At 39.7% G+C, this 22,742-nt stretch overlaps 1 protein-coding gene across 4 annotated transcripts in view; it reads left to right on the forward strand.

Moving 5' to 3' along the window:
- Positions 1–197: 197 nt before the first annotated feature.
- The window catches only part of Ahi1 (Abelson helper integration site 1), a 149,702-nt gene continuing 127,157 nt past the window's right edge, over positions 198–22,742 (forward strand). For all 4 annotated transcript variants that reach the window (XM_055599407.1, XM_055599408.1, XM_055599409.1 and 1 more), the window contains exons 1-8: positions 198–300; positions 11,935–12,413; positions 14,744–14,925; positions 15,151–15,370; positions 16,421–16,613; positions 18,409–18,504; positions 20,653–20,838; positions 22,385–22,537. In XM_055599407.1, coding sequence (XP_055455382.1) covers positions 12,097–12,413; positions 14,744–14,925; positions 15,151–15,370; positions 16,421–16,613; positions 18,409–18,504; positions 20,653–20,838; positions 22,385–22,537 — 1,347 coding nt within the window. In that variant the 5' untranslated portion in view covers positions 198–300; positions 11,935–12,096. The remainder of the gene's footprint in view (positions 301–11,934; positions 12,414–14,743; positions 14,926–15,150; positions 15,371–16,420; positions 16,614–18,408; positions 18,505–20,652; positions 20,839–22,384; positions 22,538–22,742) is intronic.

Raw genomic sequence — 22,742 nt, forward strand, 5'->3', positions numbered from 1 at the left:
CCGGCCGCTGCGGCCACGCCCCCAGCCCCGCTGCGCGCGCAACCGGCCGGGAGCGCGAGGGCGCGCGGGCGCGAGCGGTGGGGGGACGCGCCGCGGCGGCCGCGGTGGGGGCGTGGCCGCGGTCCCTCGGGGAGCTCCCGGGCCTCAGGACCGGGTTGCCTAGGGAACGGCGGCAGCGGCGGGCCTGACGTCACGGGCGGCGCGCGCGGACTGCGGTAACTGAGAGCGCGCGGCCGCGGAGGTGGCGGCGGCGCTGCTGCCTCCCGGCGTCCCGCTCGCCGCCGGGCCGTCGCTCCTGCTGTGAGTATCCCGCGGGGGGCGGGCGCCTGGGCCTCGCCGGTGTCAGGGCCGGCGAGGGGGCTGCGCGGGGGCTGCGCGGGGGCTGCGCGAGGCCGGGGGATGCCCGCGAGTTCCTCCTCCCCCGCCGCTGGTCCAGGCTGCTCCCTCCAGGTCGCTGCGGGCCTGGCGCTGGGCCTCGTCCGCTCAGTCACCCCCTTCTGTCCACCGGGTCCTTGGGCCGCGCCAAAGCCCCGAGCGAGCCTCCCGGGGCATCCGATGCTTGCTCAGTCTTCCTTGCTACCGAGGAAACGTTTCCTCTCCGTTTTCCTTCTTTTTAAAGGAAAAGATGCTAACAGGTTTCTCACCTGTTGCGTGGAGTTCTCGGGAGAGGATCGTCGGTTATGAGGGAGATGGGGAGGGCCTGAAGCGATGTTTGAAATCCATTCAAACGACAGAAGAATTTTAAAACAATATTTAGATTATTATTTATTTATAAGGGCTGTCGCTGATTTATTGGTCGATTTATGCAGACGTAACTCTTTTTTTTTTCCTTTCCTATGAAATTTTGTTACACAGTGAGTCTTGCAAGTGCAGGATTTTCAGAGGGGAGGAAGCGGAGTCCGTTTTTAATTTTTCTGCGTAGTCTCTCTTAGAAGCTCCCGTAAAGCTTCTTTGATGGAAAGTCTTTTAAAAATAGTGTCATGACATCTAGTATCGTGTATGCTAATTTTAAAAAATTAAAAAAAAATTTATAAAATGATACCTACAAAATTCGGCGATGTTAACCTTAAATTTTGGTAGTGTTGTTAATCAAATTTGAGGTACAAATGCTCTGTTTATCATTAAAAGGTGATTATTAATGTAATATATTTGCTGTGTTATATTAAAATCAGTGTTTATTCAGTTGTGCCTGAAAATCTCGAATAAGATTAGAAAATATAAGTATAGGTTTAATTAATCACGTATTTTATTTCTTAATTATTTGTTAAATGCACATAAAGTATTTTTACTGAGCACCTGCAATTTTCCTTTTCTCCTTTCAATAAGTAGGTGCCGTTTTAAGATCGCAGGCATTAAGAAACCAGGCTTAGTGACGTTAATACCTTATACAAAGCCACTTATCAATAAATAACATAATCATTAGCTACCTTCATTTCTAACTGAGAGCATAGATCTGCCCTCCAGAGGCTAGCTGTGTAGTACGCATGCGCTGTGTGCTTGTGGGCATTGTATGTGTGTGTGTATAAGACAGCGTGGGCGTGTGTGTATGCCTCTATGAGTGTGTGTGTGTGTGTGTGTGTGTGTGTGTGTGTGTGTATAAAAAAGCATGGGACGCATGTGTTGGAGCATGCGCGCATTCACGGGTGTTTGTACGTATATGATGTAGGCGCGCGCGCGCGCACGCGCGCGCGCGTGTGTGTGTGTGTGTGTGTGTGTGTGTGTGTGTGTGTGTTTCAGAGAGAACTTGGGTTCGCGCGCAGGCGCATACACTTGAATCCTAACAGCAGAATACTTTGAAGACTTGTCCTTCCAAGGTGGAAGAAAATTCTAGAAAGACTTTATCTACGTGCCTTCCTACATATCACATCTTTAACACTGAGACTGTCAGCGAAGACAGTGACTTCATGGTTGTAAATGTAGTAGCCATCTTTGAAATCTTACAGCATCTTTTACCGATACACAGGATGGATCTCTCTCTCTCTCTTTGTGTGTGTGAAAGAGAGAGATTGTGTGTGTACGCGCACGCGTGTGTCTGTCTCTCTTATTTAATTTTTTAAATGTATTCACTTTACATTCCAAACGCAGCCCCCTCCCTCCTCTGTCCCGCCACCCCACTGTCTTTCCCTGTCACCCACATCACCCCCGCGTCCAGTACCAACCCACCCTGGCACATCCTCTCCCACTGAAGCCAGGCGAGGCAACACAGCTCGGCGCAGGGAATGTGATCCATCATGAACCGAGGCCGCTTGTGGGAGGTCCACAAGACGACCAAGCCACCGGTCAGTTCCATGTTATCAGGGGCCTAAGTGAGTCACGCCTGCTATTCGTTTCTCTTTTAAAACAGTCTCCTGTATTTTTTTAAAATTCTGTGGGGTCCAGAGTTATACCTTTTTACATTTTATGCTACTGAAGCCATCATATGTACAGAGATGACCAAACCTGCGTTCATGCAGTCTGCTGCCTACTGAACATAATATCATAATATTACATAATATTATCATATTTTATTAATGCAATGATGGCTGTCATTTATGTAAATATGCATATATATGTTGTCTGAGAATGTGCTTTGTATATATATATATATATATATATATATATATATATATATCAGTATATATGTATATGTTTAAAGTCTGCCATATCAAAGATCACATAACTTACAATGAGAAAGATCAACTCAAGAGGATTTGAGAAGTGGAGAATTAAAAACTGGCAAATAAAAGTTACAAGTATACATTGACTACAAAAAACCTGCTAAAAGACACAGAAGTTAGGATTTAAGGAGGGAAGAAAAGATAGCATGCTAATACCTTACCAAGAGTGAAGAGAAAGTTTGTAAAAATCTATTCTCTATGCTTAGTACTCTTCTGGGCCATGAATATATGTTAAATAAAGAAAAGTATAGACTCAGTATAAAAATTTTAAAGAATGCAAAGCACATTTTTAGACAACAGATATTATATTGGAAATAATCAAAAGACATACATAGTAACTATTTTTTTTTAGCATTTAAATGTGACTAATATATCAAAAAAGAAATCACAAGGTAAATTAGAAAATACTTTTAACTGACTTAGAATTAAATAATAGAATACATACAGTTCTTAAGCAATATTTAAAGGGAGGTTAATGGCACTAGGATGTTTTGGGTGAGAAATGTCACCCATAGGCTCTAGGGTTTGAACTTGGTCCTTTGGGAATATTACAAGACTTTTAGGAGGTGAACCTTGCTGGAGGAAATCTGTCACTTTGGGTGGCCCTCTCACTCTGCTTCTTGCTGTGGACATCCTCTTCATAACTGTAAACTGAAACATCCTTTCTCCTCTAAGTTTACACTGCAGCAGAAAACCAACTAATACATGCACTGATGTTTATATTCTATAGGGACAGTTGTCTTAGATCAGTCATAGAAGCCTTCACATTAAAAAAAAAAAAAAGTCTGATGGATAAGAAACCCCAGAATAAATAGAAGATGAAAGCTACTTGTACTTGGATTGTTTTAGCTCAGAACGGTACAGATTGAAATGATCAGAGAGAAACAGAACATGAGGCTCAGCTCATAAGAATCCTGATACGTCTATTAAAGTCTTGGTGTCCATTGCTTTGTGTTCATGAGAGAGTAGGCAGTGCCTGTGTGACTGACTATAGCTACCTTAATTGCAGAAACTTAGGCAAACGCACACACACAGATGTGTGTATACATATATACACACACATATATACATATATATGTGTATATATATACATATACATATATATGTGTATATATATACATACACATATATACATACATATATATATATATATATATATATACACACACACACACACACACTATAAATCATATTGTGAGCAGTAACTCTTTGGCCATAATGATATAGTATGACTCAAGGCTTCAGATATATAAAATTCTAACCTACTACAACATCCAGAGGGCTACGTGTTTCTTTTCTAGCATCCTGCCAACAGGTTGCCCTTAATAGTCCTTGAATAAATGTTTTTTTGGGGATTTGAAATATACATGAAACAATTTGAACAAACCTTTATATTAATAATTTTATATCATAAAATTTATATCATAAAAGTAGGTATGATGTGTTATAATTTTTCTTCTACCCTCTCATATCTTCCTCTTACCTTCCACCTCCTTTTTCTACAAATCTCTTTTTACAAACTTAAATTTTTTGTTTTATTTTGTGACTCACTGAATTTAACCAGGACCACTCATGTGGCCCTGAGCTTGAACCTACCCACTGGAGCCTGGGGCACATAACCGAAGGCAGTGACTCCCTCCCCATTCTCCCAGATTCTGTCAGTAGCCCACAGTCCAGCTGTAAGCAGTGGGTCTCATGGCTCACTTTTGGCAGGGCAAGCTCACTTGTGCAGGCCTAGGGCTTCAGCTCCTGGAAGCTTGGTATTGCAATGGCTCTATCTTGGTTAGAATGTGACGTTCCATAGCCTATCTTTTGTCTTGTTTGTTGTACTTGATTCCTAAATTGTATTTGTGTATCATAGCTTGTTTTCGTTTATTATTGTATGTGTATATATGTGTTGTGCATGTAGCGGTCAGAGGGCAACATGTAGGAGTTTTCTTCCCTCCATGTGGGTACTGGGTGTCAAACTGACATGGTCAGGCTTGTTGGCAGCTTGCACGTTTTTTTTCTGCATGCCATTTCACCAGCTCTGGGCAAATTAATTATTTTCTTTGTGAATTTTAGCCAGACTTTGAAAAAGGAAAAAAGACACAAGTCACCATTACTTGGGCTCTAAGAAGAGATTCACTGTGGGTCTTCAGACTTTGAAATTAGACAGAATATGAATATCTCTAACAATAAATTTAGTAGATGAGATGGAATACCTAAATTACATAAAATACCTGTAAAAAGAAAAAACTTGAAAAATTGATAACTTGAATGAATACTGTGTATCTTATTTGAATGTGTTCTTAAAAACCTTCTTAGAAAGGAAACTAGCTCCATGTAATTTTGTTAGCATATTTCACTAAACATTTGCAGAAGACATAATAGCAACTCCATACAGCTTCTTACCTACAATTTAATATGAAGAGAATACTTATCCAGTTCTTTTTATGAATTTGCCCTGATAACAAAACCAAATATGTAACAAGAAAACTTTGAAGCAATATCTCTTTTGAAGATAGTTTCAGCTATCTTCAGCAAAATACTAGGAAATTAGTGTTCTAAGACATGACTTGGTGGCATTTATTTTAGAAATTCCATTGTCAGGGATTTACCATCTTACATGACGAAATAAGACAATCACAGTCATTCCAAATGCAGAAAAAGGGACTTGGAAATACTCATCGCCATCTCCTGAAATTCTGAGAAATCAAGAATAGAAAGGATCTATTTCTATTTTTTTCTTTGTAAAGATAATCTTACAAATCTACACTTCATTTCATAATTTTTTAAAAAATATTTATTTATTATGTATACAGTGTTCTGCTGGCATGTATGCCTGCATGCCAGAAGAGAGCACCAGATCTCATTATAGATAGTTTTGAGTGACCATGTGGTTTCTGGGAATTGAACTCAGGACCTTTGGAAGAGAAGCCAGTGCTCTTAGCCTCTGAGCCATCTCTCTAGCTCATCATTTAATTGTTAAGAGTAAAAATAAGGAATCATTGTGCCCTAAGCAGGTCTCTCATTGTTTCAAATAATTGTATTAGAGATATTGACCAAAGTGACAATGGCAATTTAAAAAGAGACACGAAGATTGTAAAGAATTAAAATATCTCTACTCACAGATGACATGCTTAGCAGAATATAAAGTCAAACTGCAAAGACCAAATAGATTTGAGACAGTAGTGAATTATTTGAAATCTTAATATGTATATATGTATATATAATATATAATTATAATATTATTAATATTAATATTATATAATAATATATTGTGATATATTCATATATTAATATATATGCATATATTATATATGTATATATTATATATTGATATTTCAAATAGATATGTATATATATGTGTGTGTATGTATGTGTGTGTGTGTATATATATATATATATATGCACCCAAAATAGGATTGGCCTGGTGTTATATACCTATAATTCCTGCACTTGGGAGGCAGAAGCAGAAGGATTTCAAGACAGGGCTGCTCTATATGTAAAGCAAGTTTCAGACTAACCAGAGCTCCATAATGACACTCTGCTTCAAACAAAGCAAAGCAAAACAAACAAAGCAACAGAAACAACAACCTAAATGTATATCAGTGAAGGATAAATGTTTTAAAATTTAAATACCCAAAACTCCTCAGTTGATGAAAATAAAGATCTACATAGTTAGCTCTTTCTATAACATAGAAATATGTTAAACATCTGTTCTGCAAAAAATTATGTATTGAGTTAGTTCAACCCAAGTAAAAATGCATGTATTTTTAAAAACTGGATAATATATATTATTATAGCATAATTTTATATTATAATATATAATTATATAAATATAATACTTGCAAATATGAAAAGAAGACTAAACAATATAAAAAAGCAAAATTTAAGGAATTACACAATAAGACCCATTATAAAGCTGTAGTATTCAAAGTTCTAAAGATACACATATAACATAGTAGATATGAGTGAAATTTAAAAATGGGTCCATTGTGTACTTGGTTCATTGATTCTTCTTTGTCTTTCTTAGGCTGAGGGTTGAAAACCAGGGTCTTGCTCGTGGTTAAGAACATGCTCTACCATTCAGCTCTACCTGGTCAGTTGGTTCATTATAAAATTAGCGAAGTTATCAGTGAGGAAAAAGAAATCTCAACAAAGGGTCCTGTTACCATCGAGCGTCCATATAGAATACAGTAATCATATAATGTTTGGGAAATAACGAGAAACATTTAAGAGGACTGCGAGATAACTCAGTAAGCATTCCAAGTACAAGGGTATGAGATCAACCACCAACACTCATGTTAAGAAAAACCATCTGTGGCATGTGTTTGTAATCTTAGCACCGGAAAGGTAGATCTCAGTACTTTCTGGGGAGCCAGGCTAGCTTCCTCAAGAAGTTTCAAGGTGGGAAGAGATCTTGTCTTTAAAAAAAAAAAGTGGTTGGCACCTGAAAAAATGACGGCTGATGTCTTCTGGCCCCTAGATGCACACATAACATGTATATGCACTAGGTTCATACATGTATACAAAGAAACGGATCATGGAATTCCTTAGGGACTCACACACATTATAGGATTTAGCCAATGCTATTGGTTGTACTCTGCCATTTAACAGTGATATCCTGTTGTTGAAGACACCACATTGAGTTAAAGAATATCTAGAGATCATTTCTCAATTGGAAATTTCATCCATATTGTCTAGTGTTCATAGTGCCAGAAGGTGCTTATACACACTGCCAGAGTAGCAAAGTAATCATCAGTCTCACTGAACTGTGGACCCTTAAGAGCTACGGTAGTGACCTACCTGCAAAGTACGCACCCTGGTGAAACAGTGACAACAGTTGTGGGAGGAAGCAGCTCCTTTTTGGTGGAGTTCAAGCCCTACTCTACGGTAGGGAACCCACACCTGACATTGCGGGAACATGAAATGACATGGGTCATGGTCATCGGAGAAAACCAGTCCACTGTTACTCTGCCGAATGAATAGAGCAATAGAATGATACCTCACGACACATGTAGCTATGATGCAGATCTCGGGGCATTGGTGAGCTTTCATCAGAGAAACATCTTTCAGTAAATGGTGATTGACACAGAGACCCACAACTAGTCAGTGCAGAAAGTGAGGGACTTTAGAATGTTCAATCCTAAATGGGATGTCTGTGTCCCTCCTTTCGAGGATCTATGCAGAAGAGGAGGTGGAAAGATAGGCAGATCCGTAGGTTGTGGATGTCTTCAAGGAAAACAGTGTCTTCCAGACACAGCAGGGAGCTACACATACAAATTCACGAAGACTGTGAGAGCATGTGCAGAACCTGCATAAGCTCAAGTGAAAAGAAAAAAAATCTCAGTATAGAGAGGGGGAAGTGGGTTTGAAATCCCATCTCTAGCCAAAAAGCTATTCATAATTCTGGAAGTGGGAAAGTCAGTTTTTTTCAATGGTTTGGCACTGGGTGTCAACCACATTCCAGGTGGGCTTCAAACCCAGTCCAAAAGAGTTTACCACCAAAGCACTCATGACGCTGTTGCTCCAGTAGCACACCTTACCTGGCTATTTAGTGTGATAGCACACAGGGTCCTCAGCTGAGCAAGACCGCTGGTGACACTGTTCTTCAGCACCCTGCACAGGAGCATCTGCTGGCTACACTAGCCATCAGGAAGGGTGCTCCCAGCCTAGGAGGTCCAGCCTGATTTCTCTCTTCCTGGAAGCAGGGTGGTCGCTGTGCCCAGCAGCAGGGATACACCACCTGGTTCTGGTGGACAGCCCGCAAAAGTGGCCACAGCCTGTGTTGTTTGGGAGCTTCTGGGACTTGTGTGGTCAGCAGCTCATAGGCACTGGGATTTTCATTTAAAGACATGACTTCTGGGAGTAGCACACAGAGTAACTCCTTTTATTTAAAATTTAATTTTTCTAAGAATTTCACACATAAAAACTATAAATGCATCATCTCCCCCTCTATGTCTCCTCCACTCCCTCAAATTTATGACCTTTTGTTTCTAGTATTTGCATGCACACACATCCACACAGCCTGCTGAGTCTGTTTAGTGTTGCTCATATGTACAAGAATTTAGGATTGACCTGTTGAGATTGGGCTTGAATAGTCTGTCAGGAGCCTCATCCCTGGAGAAGACTTATTCCCCCTCCTTAGCAGCCATTGATTGTCTGCAGCTGTTGATCAGGGGAGGGCCTTGGGAGACTCTCCCTGTCCACTGCTTTATCAGCTGGTGTTGTCATTGTGCTGATGTTGTTCAGGCAGCTGTATTGCTAAGATTTTAGGAGCTTCCCTATTGTAAATAGAAGACTATCTCAAAGCAGTTGACCTTGTTCTCTGGCATTTGCAGCCTTTTCATCTTTTCTGTGATGTTCCTTGAGCCTTAGTGCAGGGACTGCATTGTAGAGGTAGCAGTCCTCACAGTTACTTGTTCTCAGCATTTTGACCAGTTTTGATTTACATGATGGTTTCTGTTTGCTTCAGAAAGGAGCTTTGATAAGGAGTGAGGGGTATAATTGTCTGTGGGCATAAGGATAAGTATTAGAATGTAAGTAGAGCTTCCCTGGCAGTGGGCAAAGAGACACCTTGTTGTTGGTGGTGTTCTATCAGCCAGGACCAGAACAGATGGCAATCCTTTGTGCATCCTGTCCTGATGCCTAGCTTGGTGGCCAAAACTGTTTCATGCCTGGAACTCATAAAAATCAGATCAGATCAGATCAGGAGGAGGAAGTCAGATAGAGACCTGTCCTCTAAAGTTCACACAGGAGGGCTGTAGACACCTGCTTGCCAGAGGATGTCACCCAGGGGCCTGCCATCCACATGCCCAGCCTGCATCAGGAGCCACCACAGTGTATGAGTGTATGGTGGACTGGTAGGAGAGAAGGAGACGTGGAGCAGCTTGTTACGAAGAGGTGGAACTGGATGGAGAGGGGTAGCTGTTATGAGTGGCCAGCCCCCACTCCCAGGGTCCATGTTGAGGTCCCAGCAGAAGCTGCCCCTGAGGGCCATGTCTGAGTCCATAGCTACACAGCAGCAGGGGTCGGTGTTGATGTCCCTGGCTCATATTATCACTAGAGAACATGGGGACATCTCTGGTCAGGGCAGCCACCCAGGACTATGTGGATATCCAGAGGCTGCAGAACTGGCCCACCCCATGACACTTCTCATGGAAATGGCCCTGCACTTCATCCAGACAGCACAGTGGAGCTGCCCTTTTGGCAGCAGGCTGGGGTAGGGGTGTGGGAGGTGAGCTGGCTCTAAGGGTACAAGAGCAGGAGAGCTAGCTCTGTTAGCTGGTTGTAGCACTTAGAAACGTGGGCCCTGTACCTTGCCTGGGCAGCACAGTGGAGCTGGCCCTACAATGAAAGTACTGCTGGGCCAGCCTGGAGGGCAAGAGCAGAAGAGCTGGTCCTGACTCCTGCTGATGGTGGCCTCTGGCGGCCCAGCCAGAGCAGTGCCACAGAGCCTGCCATGGTGGTGAAGATAAATGAGAGCCGGTGAGCTGACAAGCTCAGATACCACCCAGGCCCAGATCCAGGGCTCTGAATGGGCCCACCCTAAAATCTATGTCATCAGCGAATGGTTGGGACATGTAAAAGGGCTAGTCTTGCTGATCCAAAGCTACAGGATCTCCATGACACAGACAACAACAGGAAAACTGGGAGGAGGCTGGGTGAGGGCCCAATATTGATGGAGTCACAGAAGCCAGAGACCTGGAACCAGACCAATAACTCATTTCAATGAGCATTTGCAAGTGAAGATGTGTAGGCAGAGGGATGTAGTATGGGATACACTGTGACACACTACAGCTTCTATGATGAGATGTTTTCTATGCTTTGTTTTTATCTGTTTGTGTGTTTTATATTTTGGGGGGTAGGTTGCAAGGGCAAAGGGCGGACATGAGGTGACAAAGAGGTGAGCAGTACTGGGGTGCATGATGTAAAACTCACAAAGAGTCAACAAAAAATTAAAAAAGAAGAAGGCAATTAGAAAATAGACTGGTTGTGGAATGAGCCTGTTCTCTAGGGCCCAGATAGTACATCTCTATATGGCCTTTTCATATAGACTTAGTTTTTGTTAACTCTCTTCTCTAGCCCCATCTTTTTCTCATCTTCACTTAAACCTTTTCATGTCTCGAATTTTCCCCTTACTTAATATTCTGTATGTTTACTGTCTTCTCTTCTGTACTTATGTCATTATATCCTTATCGCTTTTGCTCACCCTATGGCTTCCTTCTTGCACCCTCCTCTACAAATGCTCCATTTAAAACACACACTATCTAAGTCATTTAAAGCCAGGACCTACACAATTGAGAGGATTCACAGTGTTTGTCCATCTGGGCCTGCTAACTCATTTTGTATGTTCTTCAGGTCTATCCATTTTCTTGTACATTTCTTTTTTTTATGTCTGAATAACCTTATCATTGTAATCTTGCTTATTTTTAAAATTCTTTAAGAGAATTTCTCTAATTTACTTTCTAACTGGTAACATTCTTTGGTGAATTATAGCCTTATTAAAAATTCTCTTACATAATTGTGAGAAAGAGGTATGTGTTTATTAATTTATCATTTAACTTTCTAGTTAATATTTAGCATTTCAGTGATACGGCTGGGAAAAATACAGGACGGCTTTTCTGTATAGTCTTGGCTTCATAGCAGTGGTTCTCAACCTGTGGGTTGCAGACACCTTGGGGATCAAATGGCCCCTTCACAGGGGATGCATATCAGATATCCTGCATATTGGATATTTACTGTCTACTCATAACAGTTGCATAATTATGAGGTAGCAACAAAAGTAATTTTATGGTTGGAGGACTCATCACAATATGAGGAACTGTATTAGGGGTTTGTAGCATTAGGAAGATTGAGAACCATTGCTCTAGTGTATGATTATGGACAATATTAATAACTCGTGTGTTTTTTCTTGGGAAACTTGAAGTGTTTTATACTCCATGGCTTTTTAATAAGTTTTCTCAAACACATTTTAGACAAATTAGAATTTGGATCACTCTACCAGTGAGGAAATAGCAACTGAGCACATAACTTATTTCTGAGAAGTTTTAAGAACATTAAGAACACTTAACAAACTAACTCCTAATCTGAAATCACTGTTAGAGAGTTCTGATCGAAATCTACAGGTGTGAATTGGGAGTGCTCATGAAATGCTCCGGAGAGGTATAGTTCTATGCAGGAAGGAGCTAATTGTCTTGGTAGTGGTGGGCATCGATCTTCCCTTTTAGACTTTTACCTTTAAGATTTAAACTATGCTGAAGTGAACGTTTGTTATGTGTTCTTTTCCTAGCCTGCCACCTTCAGAGTAATTGTCAGGCTACCCTAGAATCAACCCTAAGAGCCTGAGAGCTGGGGAGCACATGATGAGCAGCTGAAGATTTGGGGAACAGCATTAGTGTAGAGGAAGCCAAACAAGAAAAGCCAAATAAAAGTTATCCAGACCACGCAGGAAATGGAACAAGAAACTCCAGACATGGCGGATTCTGCAGAGCAGAAAGTCATAGGGAAGTCACAGCCGGGGGATGACTCAGGTGATGGAAGAGAAAAGGCTGAAGCAGAAGAGAAGGAAGAACTGATGGAAACGTATCAGCTGCAGGTAGCTGAGGAAATGGCCAAGGAGATCAAGAAGAAAATCAGAAAGAAACTGAAGGAGCAGCTGACTTACTTTCCTTCAGATAGTCTGTTGTATGATGACAAACTGGGCAGTGATAAAAGAAAGAAGAAGAAGAAAAAGAAGAAAGTGCCAGTCCCATCAAAACCTGAAACAAGGTACTTCACACTGACAAATAGAGCCATATTCTAGTGTCTTCAGGTTCTGGGTGCAAATTAGAATTTAGCAAAGAAAGTTAGTGCTGTGTTTGGAAACATTGCCACTGAAGTGATGCTTGCCAACCTTTATGCAGTCCTTGCTGTGTGCTAGAATCTTTACAAGAGTTCACTCAGAACCTTTACAACAGCCCTGGAGGGACAGCAGCGGCCTTGTCCCCTTTCTTCTGAGAAGCTGAGTGGTGGAAGAGGCTGAGCCAGAACATGGATAGTCTCCTTCAAAGTGTCTGCATTTACCCACTGAGAACTGTTTTTGAAATATCAGGCCTGCTGAGCATGGTGGTTCATGCATGTAATCCCAGCACTTGGGCACTAAGACAGGGTGAGCTTGAGTTCAAGCCCAGCCTGCATCACATAGTGGAATCAAGGCCTACCAGAGCACCATGGAGAAACCCTGTCTCAGAAGGCCTCTGCACATACACACAAACATAAACACAGTTTTTTTTTTAATTAATTAGGTTAATCTATATTTTTCTTCCTTATACAGATAATATTTGTTTACTGTAGAACAATTATCATTGATAATAACTACTGGCAATTTAATATTTTAGTCTATTTTATACATACTTATATACACACATATTTATGTGTATTAAGTATTCCTGAGACTATACTCACATCTATAATTTCTCTCTTTATAAGAAGCAGTGAGATTTTAAAAATGTCTTCCAGATGGCACAATCCCTTTCCCCTCCAACCATCATTTGCATAAATAGCTTATATTTGGGCAGCTATTTCACCAGTCTTTATGTGACTAGCCTTTGGCAGTCCTCTTGAGCTCTCAGCTAAAAAGAAATCCCATGATCTGGATGACCAGTCTTCAAGGATATGTTAGTATAAGGATTACCTATCTGTTGGTGCTTTAAAAAGTTAGCCCACAAAAAAATAAAATAATAAAATAAAAAACTTAAACTACAACCTAGCAGCTTACTAGAGCAGACATTTGTTGCCTCACGCTTGCTTTTGTTCAGGCTTGAGAATGACTTGGCTGGGCACCTTTGGCTGTTATAGAGTCTCCTAAGCTTCAGTCAGGACACTAGCTAGGGTGGTGCCTTGCCAGGGAAAGATGTAACAAGTAACACCCAGCTCTTCCTAGTGGGCCTCAGAACTCTTCTGTGCGTAATCATGGGCGCTGGCAGGTCTCGGGGCCTAGGTGGCCTTTAGTCAGACATATGGCCTTTGCCATATGGATCAATCCATTGTCAACATCTCACCCAGGTGGCAGTTTCTTCCCCAGCTCAAGGTTCCGAGAGAGTAATAGCAGACGGAAGCAAATCTCTAAAAAGGGCGAACATTCCCCCATATCCTATTGGAAGTGGGAGGTGAGGCCCAGCTGTTTCTCACACAGGAGTTTCTGGAAAGAACTGAACATGAAGAAGCAAGGTCAGCAGGGCTGTCCGGAGTGCAGTGTAGATCAATACACACCAGCATGGAAATGGGCAGTCTCGCCAGAAAGAGCTGCTTTGACTCAGACTGCAGTGCATGCTGGTGCCATGCAGGGCAGCTGTTCTTTAATAGCAGGGTTTTCAGGAACAACTATGATGAAGTGCTCATCTAATCTTATTTCCCAGTGCTCTTTTTTTAAAAGAGAACTGAATATGTTGGAAGTCAAGTTTTATTCTTTAAAGGTATTTTATGTCATAAATTATAAACATACTGTTCTAGCATAGCTTCTGTTCCTGGCCACTTCCTCTTGTTGTTTGCATATGGTACAATTTTATTTTAATCAACACTTCTAAAAAATGTAGTCTTATACCAACCTCTAGAAAACAAATCTAGTGAACTTTTACCCAGAATTCAAAGTTGTATGGCTGAAATTTCTTAGAACAAACACTGAAATTTTCTTTTACCTTTTGAATAATTTAAAAATGTATTCATTAACCATTTTTTCAGCAGCAGAATGAGAATGATTTGAAATTCTATATAATTTATATCCACAACTGTATAATGTTATTTTACTTACCATTGTTTGTTTTTAGAGAGCACCACAATTTGTAGGCAAGGCCAGCCTTAAATGTGTAGTCCTCATGCCTGAGCCTGCTTAGTGCTGAGCTTATTATGTGGAGTTTAATATTAAAGTTGGCTCCTAAGATGCTTAACTCTTCATCAGGTATAATATATTGTCTGTGAGTCTATATGAAAATAAATAGTGGTATTTTTAAAAGGAAAATGATATTTTTAATCTTGCTTTTGTTTACTATTGACTTTGTTATACCATGAATAATAATCATAGAAATAATTTATAATGATTCATTCTCGGGTTGTATTTGTAGTACCTTGGACGCCTGTGATAGTGCAATTGAAGGTGAACAAGAGAAAGAATGTCGTGTTGAAGCTGTTACTTCAGGATCTCACCACAATGAGGACATATGCTCCACGGAGCAGAATGCAGATGACAGTATACCAGAGAACAGAAAGCCCAAACCCAAGAAGATCAAAAAGAAGACTAAAGCAGGTCTGTTACGCAAATTAAATGAAAATTATGTACCTTTGTAGAATAATTTGACTCTAAAAACTTTAGTTCTTAAAACTAAATAACTTAAAATAAGTCAAGGTATGCTTGGTGTATCTTAATTATGCTTTTATTAACAGTGTAAGACAATCCTTGTTTGTAAGATTGATTCTATGTAAACCTAACTGGAAAAGCAGTTACTGTACTGAGTTTCCTTCCCTGCTTTAGTTCCGGTTGGTAATGAAGACACTGATGGTGATGGTGTTCATGAGGTAACATGCCGAGACAGTCCAGTCTACCCCAAGTGTTTGCTTGATGATGATCTTGTCATGGGAGTCTACATCCACCGGACTGACCGGCTTAAATCGGATTTTATGATTTCTCACCCAATGGTAAAAATTCACGTGGTTGATGAGCGTACCGGTCAGTATGTCAAGAAAGATGACAGGTAATTTTAAACATTATACCACCTTTAGGTTGAAACTGTCTGCAGCAGAAATCCTCTCAGCTGCCCTTGGCAGCTGAAGGTTAGTAGGCGTGGAGCTATGCACTAGGGTCCGAGAACAGTCTTAGAGCTGCAGGCATTCCTTGGTTGATCAGTAGGCTTTACAGAAAAATGGAGGAAATGCAGCCATCTTGGATAAAGAGACTTACTAATTAGGTCATGAGTTTGCATTGTAAATATGGTACGAGTTCTAACCATTCGCCTCCTACTTTTCCTTTGGAATTGATGTATTAGGTGGGCCTGGGATGCTGTAAATGTGTATGTCTTTTCCTAAGGTTGTGTCTAAAGAGACTACATATTTGAAAGTCTAGGTTTTAAAAGCAGTAAAATAAATTGTTATACTATATTACACTAATTAAAAGAAAGTGTTTACTTGAAAGGATGTTGGGAGGGAGGAGAGCATTAAGATTATTACAGAAGTTTGATGAGCTGGGGTGGATGGGAAAGGAAGCTCCCCTTTTCTGAGGAATAGGTGAGGGGAGAAGAGAGAAGGAGAAGGAGTGGGGCTGGGAGGGGGAAGGAGAGATGGGGCTACAACTAGAATGTAAAGTGAAAAAATAAATACATTAAGAAGAAAGATTATTACAGAAGAAGACACATCCACTTAGTTGTGGTAATAAGACAAAGAAAATATGATGGTACAACAGGTCTTTTACATTATTATTTGGGTTTATTATACGTTTCATCATGAGCTCATTTAACCTTCTGAAGGAGTTCCGGTGCTTTAGCTCTGTACATTAAAGGTTAATCATACCTTTCACTTTCTATTGTTAAAATAAACTATGTGATCCAAAGAAATATGTAATAAGATAGCATTAGTTTTAATTTTTTATAAAATTTAAAATTTTTGGATGGTAAAGAAGACTATTTTTGCTTTTGTGCCATTATAACTATTATTTCTGCTGCTTTTATGTGGTTTGTACTTTTTCTTCAGGGATACCCTCTAAAAAAAATAAAATGAATTGTAGTAATGGAGAGTTTGTCTTTGCACAGTGAACGCCCTGTTTCATCTTACTATGAAACACAAAATGTGGACTACATTCTTCCTATTATGACTCAGCCATATGACTTCAAAAAGCTGAAATCAAGACTTCCAGAGTGGGAAGAACAAATTATATTTAATGAAAATTTTTCCTATTTGCTTCAAGAGTTTGATGAGTGTCCAAAAGTCATCCTGTTCTTTGAGGTATGAATTGAAAAAAATAATTTAGTAAGTATTTATTTGTACAAGTTGAAGTAGTTTGTAATGCGATCATGTAAGAATTGAACACCTAGAACTTAGTTTTGCAGTGTGCTCTGTGGGAGCCAGTGAGAAGCCCTAGAGGAACAAAAGTGATTTTGCTAACCTCTTTACATGTGCTGAGTAAGTCATTATCCTTTTCTAGGATGTCTTTTTACATTGGCCCAATGGCTATGAGCTGAAGTCATGATTCCAGGCACTTGACTGTAATCCTCTGTTATGATCTCTCTCACAGTAGCAAAGTCATTAACTCTGTCATTAACCGAAGTTTAGGTACACTTGGAAAAAGGGATGAGTACACACAGATCTGTTAACAAATACACTGTAATATAATAAAGACAATAAGGAAATTCCTACATGTGAAGCGAAGGGTGAGCAGTCAGGAAGCTCTGTGGTAGATTTTGTGCTCCCTTGCTCTAGTTTTGTTTTTAACTGAGAGGAATATTAGGTTGGGGGTGCAGTGATTTTCCCAGTTATGCCAGTTGTCTGTGTAGGTAATGTGTTCCTCACAGAAGCTCAGGCCTAGAGTATCCCAGCCCTTTTCCCTAGCTTGTGCGGGAAGAGAGGCCTCTCATTCAGTAGAACCACGCTGGGGGCTTCCAAGATGAGAAGAGCAAGAGGCTTGCAGTGGCCAGAGCTAATGATGCATTTCAGAGACGTTTTTGTGACCATTTCTATATATTCACAATATATGTGAACACGTTATGTGTGATTTATATACAGCTATTTTTCAAAGGATCTAATGTATCTCAAGGAACTTTGTCATAGAAACTTGCCATTTGCTCTTTATCCGTGTGTTTTTTATGATTACTTTAAGAGATTACAGAACTTTTAGGTAGCTGTTAAAATAATATTTATGTTTACATACTGACATAAAGATAAATACCATTTCATTCTGTATGAAAATTGGTTGTAAACAGTATCTATTGCATTTGTAGTTCCATCCATACATGCACTTAAGAATGCACAGAAAAGATTACATTTGTGTAAAACAAATGTTGGGGTGAGGAAGTGAAGCATGGACAGCTCGGCCCAGCTTCCCAAGACCCACTTAAACCTGAAGCCCCGAGGTTTATGTCTCTAGTCGTAGCAGTGGAGGGTAGAGAGACAGGTGGTTCCTACACAGTCTCCAGAATTATCAAGAATTATCAAGTTCTGAGTGAGAGCCTCAGACAGGCTTGGTCTTTAATACCCAGGCAGGATGGAGATAAGAAAACCTTGAGCAGCCTTTAGAGCATATCCAAAGGGAAGGTGTCTAACTTCAGGGGCCTGTCTAAATAAGGATTCAGAAATAGGATCCCAAATTTTTAAAATAAACATTTAAAAATGTTCTCACATCTAGGAAATTATCAGAGCTTGAGGCTTCTATGCTGTGTTTATTTATGTCTAGAATGTATTTATGGTAATTTTAAAAAGACAAAACCATGTGTACTTATATGGTAAAATGTAACATTTAAGTACGTTTATACAATATGTAGGAATCAAAATTGGGTTAACAGGTAAAGCTCCTGTCTGAAGTAGTTAACACTTTTGAAATAAATCCTAATCAAAGGATTTATTAATATCAAAAATAAATCCTTAATATTGGATGAAATAATTAACTTGAAAGTAAGTTAATGAGATAAATATTTTTATTCCTTATAAGGTAGAAATTTTAAATATTTTGATGATGAAGTATCAATAAAGAATATTACAATTTAGATAGTCTGTTATTCTGTCAATTTTTAAAATGTATTTACAGATTCTTGACTTTCTAAGCATGGATGAAATTAAGAATAACTCCGAGGTTAAAAACCAGGAATGTGGCTTTCGGAAAATTGCCTGGGCATTTCTTAAGGTATCTTTTCACCTGTGTTTTTTGTTTTTTGTTTTGTTTTGTTTTTTAACACATTTAAAATTATCTTTTCTAGGTTTGATTGCTGTTTTCCAGCAAGCTGTTTCTGTCTCAAAGAGATGTTAAGTCTTAGTGAGGCTTATTAAGAGTCTAAAATACTTATTGATTTCTCAGAGTTTACCGTTTATACTCTCTGAGCCTGAGGATATTGTAAAAAAGCTGCATGTATTCCTGCTGTCTGTGTTCAATTTATGAGATGCTTATTTAGCCTTTCAGTGTGTCGGCCATTGTTCAGTCAGCAGCTCTGAATCTCATAATGTGAGCATTGGGGCCATCTGAGCCATTGTTAAGGTTTAAGAGCAATGCCTAATATAATATGTAAACAAAACTCAGTTTATTAGGAACTGCTCATATTTATTCTTTGTTAAGGGTTGTAAAGACCCACTGTATGAGTCATAAGCTACAGTTAGAATACAATAGATGTCACAACATTTTATTTTTTAAAAATAAAACAGATTTTAATTTATCCGTATTGAACCATTGTTAGAAGATGGTAGGTTTTAAAAGATTGAAGCAGTAGGTTGAAATTCTTTAGATTTATAAGGAAAAAGACAGATCAACGTATGGGATTAGGCACTTTGAGATAATTTTGATGAATAACTTTGAAAACATTTTCTCACGATGCCCTACACCTGTGCTAACACATGGGGACTGTGAAGTCCTTAAGTGTGGTTGTTGAAACTATAAAAGTGAATTTTTAGTCATACTTAATTTCAATTAATTGGAAAACCTGTTGTGTGTTATGGTTATAAGCTCATGAGACTGGGCAGACAATATGAAGAAAACTAAGAGACAGGAGAAGGGGTAAGAGATTTGGCAGGATATTCTAAGCTGAAATGTTCAGTAAGGAATTGCGTTCACAAATACAATCAAAAGTGAATTAAAGAAGAAACTGCGAGCTGGAGCTGCATTAAAGAGGCGGGAACGATCTTGAAGGACGGGGTGGACTAAGGACATGAGGAGTTGCCAAGGCAGCAGACGCAGCGGGGTGTCACGAGGACACCCTATTAATGTTGAAAGTGTGACAAAAAAGCAAGTGGCAAGCAGAAAAAAATTCAGTGATTGGGTTGGAGAAGTTTTAATGGCAGAGGCAAAATCCAGACTGTGGCCTGTTTGAGGTCTATCAACAAGGAAGCACACATGGCGAATACAGCCCATTCCCTCCAGCTCCAAGAAGAATGGAAAGACCTGGAGTCCACAGCTCATTCCCTCCAGCTCTGGGAAGGATGGAAAGACCATGGAGTTCATGAGCTTAGGGGATTCTGCTGAACTGGCTGGGAAAGAACAGTTTAAGACTGAGTTCTAGCATCCATACTCTGCAGAGGCCTTCTCCCATAGCCCAACGCACCCCACAGAGATTCTTAAGTATCCCCCAGCTCCCAAATCATACTTTTTAAAGTTGTCTTAATATTCTCCAGACAATATAGTTAATGCCAGCATGCTGTTCATCCAAGTAAACAATTCCTGCTAAGAAATCCATAATGAGCATATCATGACTATAAATTATATAATGTAGAGCTAGCTCTGATATACAGGTTCATTATTTTATGGCTTAAAACAGTTACAAATATAGGCTAGATGAATTGAAAGTACCTGAGACCAAAGGCACAAATAAAAATTAACATGCAGTTTATGGACCATTGCAGAAACTAGATATTGCTGAATCCAGCAGTATAAATAGTGAGACATTTACACTTTAACTTGTTTCATGTCATGTTGTTAGAGTTTAAGTTTATCCCAATCACTTTCCACTCATTTTAGTAAATCCTTCAGTAGGCATGTTTGTGTATGTGTATTTGTATGTGCTGGGAGACAGTGATCTTGAGAAAATCCAAGGAAATTATGTGATAAATTTAATGCAAGCATGTGTGTGTGTGTGAGAGGGGGGGGGGCGCGCAGAGCAGCCTATGTGAAATATAAACTAAAACTGATCCAAAAGAAATGAGCAGTGAGTTTGTAAAGCTTACAGGACAGTGAAGGAGAAGACACTTGATATTAAAGAATGGCAAACAATCTGTTACCCTTCATGGGGACAGGGACAGCTTGATTAGATTAGAGAAGATACTAATTTACGCCAATTCTTATTTCAAGCTTCTAGGAGCCAATGGGAATGCAAACATCAATTCAAAACTTCGTCTGCAGCTCTACTGCCCGCCCTCTAAGCCGCGGCCCCAGTCAGATGTTGTCGAGGTATTTGAATGGTGGGCCAAGTGTCCGAGAAATCGTTACCCGTCAACACTGTATGTGACTGTGCGAGGCTTGAAAGTTCCGGACTGCGTAAGTTAATAGTAAACTAAGGGCGACGTAATGTATTTTCCACATTTAAAAGCTAAGCTCTCAGCATTGTTTTAACAGATTTTTGAACTGGGAAGATGCCTGCAAAGACTATGTATTGAGTCTGTAACAGTTAATAGTTAGATGAACTTTAAGTTGTAAAAATTAGACTTCACTGTTAAGAAAACCACTTTGGCATAATTTTGTATTATAGTTAAAAATAAAAGGATGAAAAGTTGGTGCTGGGAAACCTTTTCTTATAAAAGGCAAAAAATAAAATGTTTTAGGCTTTGCAGCCAGGTTCTGTGTGTCACAACTACTCACTCTTACAGTGTGATAATAGCTGTAGAGAATTTACACAATAAGGAATGCCTTAATGTGTCGCGTACATGTTTATTTACAGAAACAAGGTAGTAAACCAAATTTCATAATGAGTTGTATTTTGCAGACCTCTGATTTATATATTTCACACGAGAGGTATTCAGATAACCAGAAAGTAACATTTCTACTGTTATTTTCTATAGGTAAACATTAATGATCTCATCATAAATTATTCTAAAATAAAAATATTTTGCTGTTGTCTTTTTTATATTAGTCTTTCAGGTGCGTTGCACATTCTACAGCTGATTTTGCATGCTGTGAGCACAGAGTTGATTTGCATTGGTCTAAATGGACTAACATAAAATCTATCAAAGAATAGGTTTTTTTTTTTCTAATTTCAGATTTTTTTTATATTAGACTTCTGATTGTTTTTAAGCCAGCAATATCATGTTATATCAGAGGCATGGTATAACACTGGGTAGGCATTTATAAAGAAGCAGACACCAGGTGACAGAACTATCAAATTATGCATCTGAGTGTGGGTCCAAACCTGTAATCCCAGCACATGGGAAGAGGAATATAGAATGCAAGGCCACTTCAAATACATAGCAAGTTTGAGGCAGGCTAAACTGTATGAAGCATTGTCTCAAAAACAAAAACAAATAAGTAAAGCCATCATTCACAATGGAGTCTACTGTTTTTCATCCAAACTTTTACAGCTTTGTGACTATAGGAACATAGTTCAAATAACTTTTTTTTTTTTTTTCATTTAGAGTAATATACAAATGAAAAAAATTCTGGCTTGTGTTTCAAAAAGATTTCTATACCATTTGTTTCAGTATTTTAATTGGGTTTTTTTGTTTGTTTTTATTCAAGACAGGGTTTCACTATAGCTCTACCTGTTCTGGAACTCACTCTCTAGATCAGGCTGGCCTCACACTCACAGAGTTCCACCTGCCTCTGTCTCCCAAGTGCTGGGATTGAAGGTGTGTGCCACCACGCCAGGTTCTATCTCAGTATTTTAAAAACAATTTATGTTAAGACTAAAAACAACTTGTGGACAAGCCTCCTGGCCTCCTCTTGTTCCCCCAGGGATCCCCAGGGGAGGAGGGAGTGAATAGCTGCCACAGCTTGACCTTCACAAGAGCAGCGTGGCTTGTGCTGTTTGTGTACATGCTTGCTTTGACAGTTGTCCTGATGTGCACTTTCTCATTTTCCACACCTTTAGATAAAGCCATCTTACCGCTCTACGATGGCCCTTCAGGAGGAAAGGGGTACTCCACTGTATTGTGAGCACCACCGGGAGACAAGTTCAGTGGACACAGAGCCCGGTCTAGAGGACTCAAAGGAGACAGTCAAGTGGAAACGTCTGCCTGGCCAGGTGAGCTGTTAGTGACACTGCAGTTGCTGGTTTGACATCGCTGCGACAAAAAGCCAGAGAAAAGCAGTTGAAGGAAAGGCTTACTTGGCTCAACCTTCCTTCCTCCAGTAAGCTTGGCTTGACATTCTGAATAATCCTTATTAGCTCTATTTAGTTAATTATATTTATTGTCAGCTCACAGTAACTGGCCCCAGGGCTATTGTGA

Source organism: Psammomys obesus, unplaced genomic scaffold (genome assembly GCF_907164565.1).
Source record: "Psammomys obesus unplaced genomic scaffold, mPsaObe1.curated_primary_1811, whole genome shotgun sequence".
Classification (NCBI taxonomy): domain Eukaryota; kingdom Metazoa; phylum Chordata; class Mammalia; order Rodentia; family Muridae; genus Psammomys; species Psammomys obesus.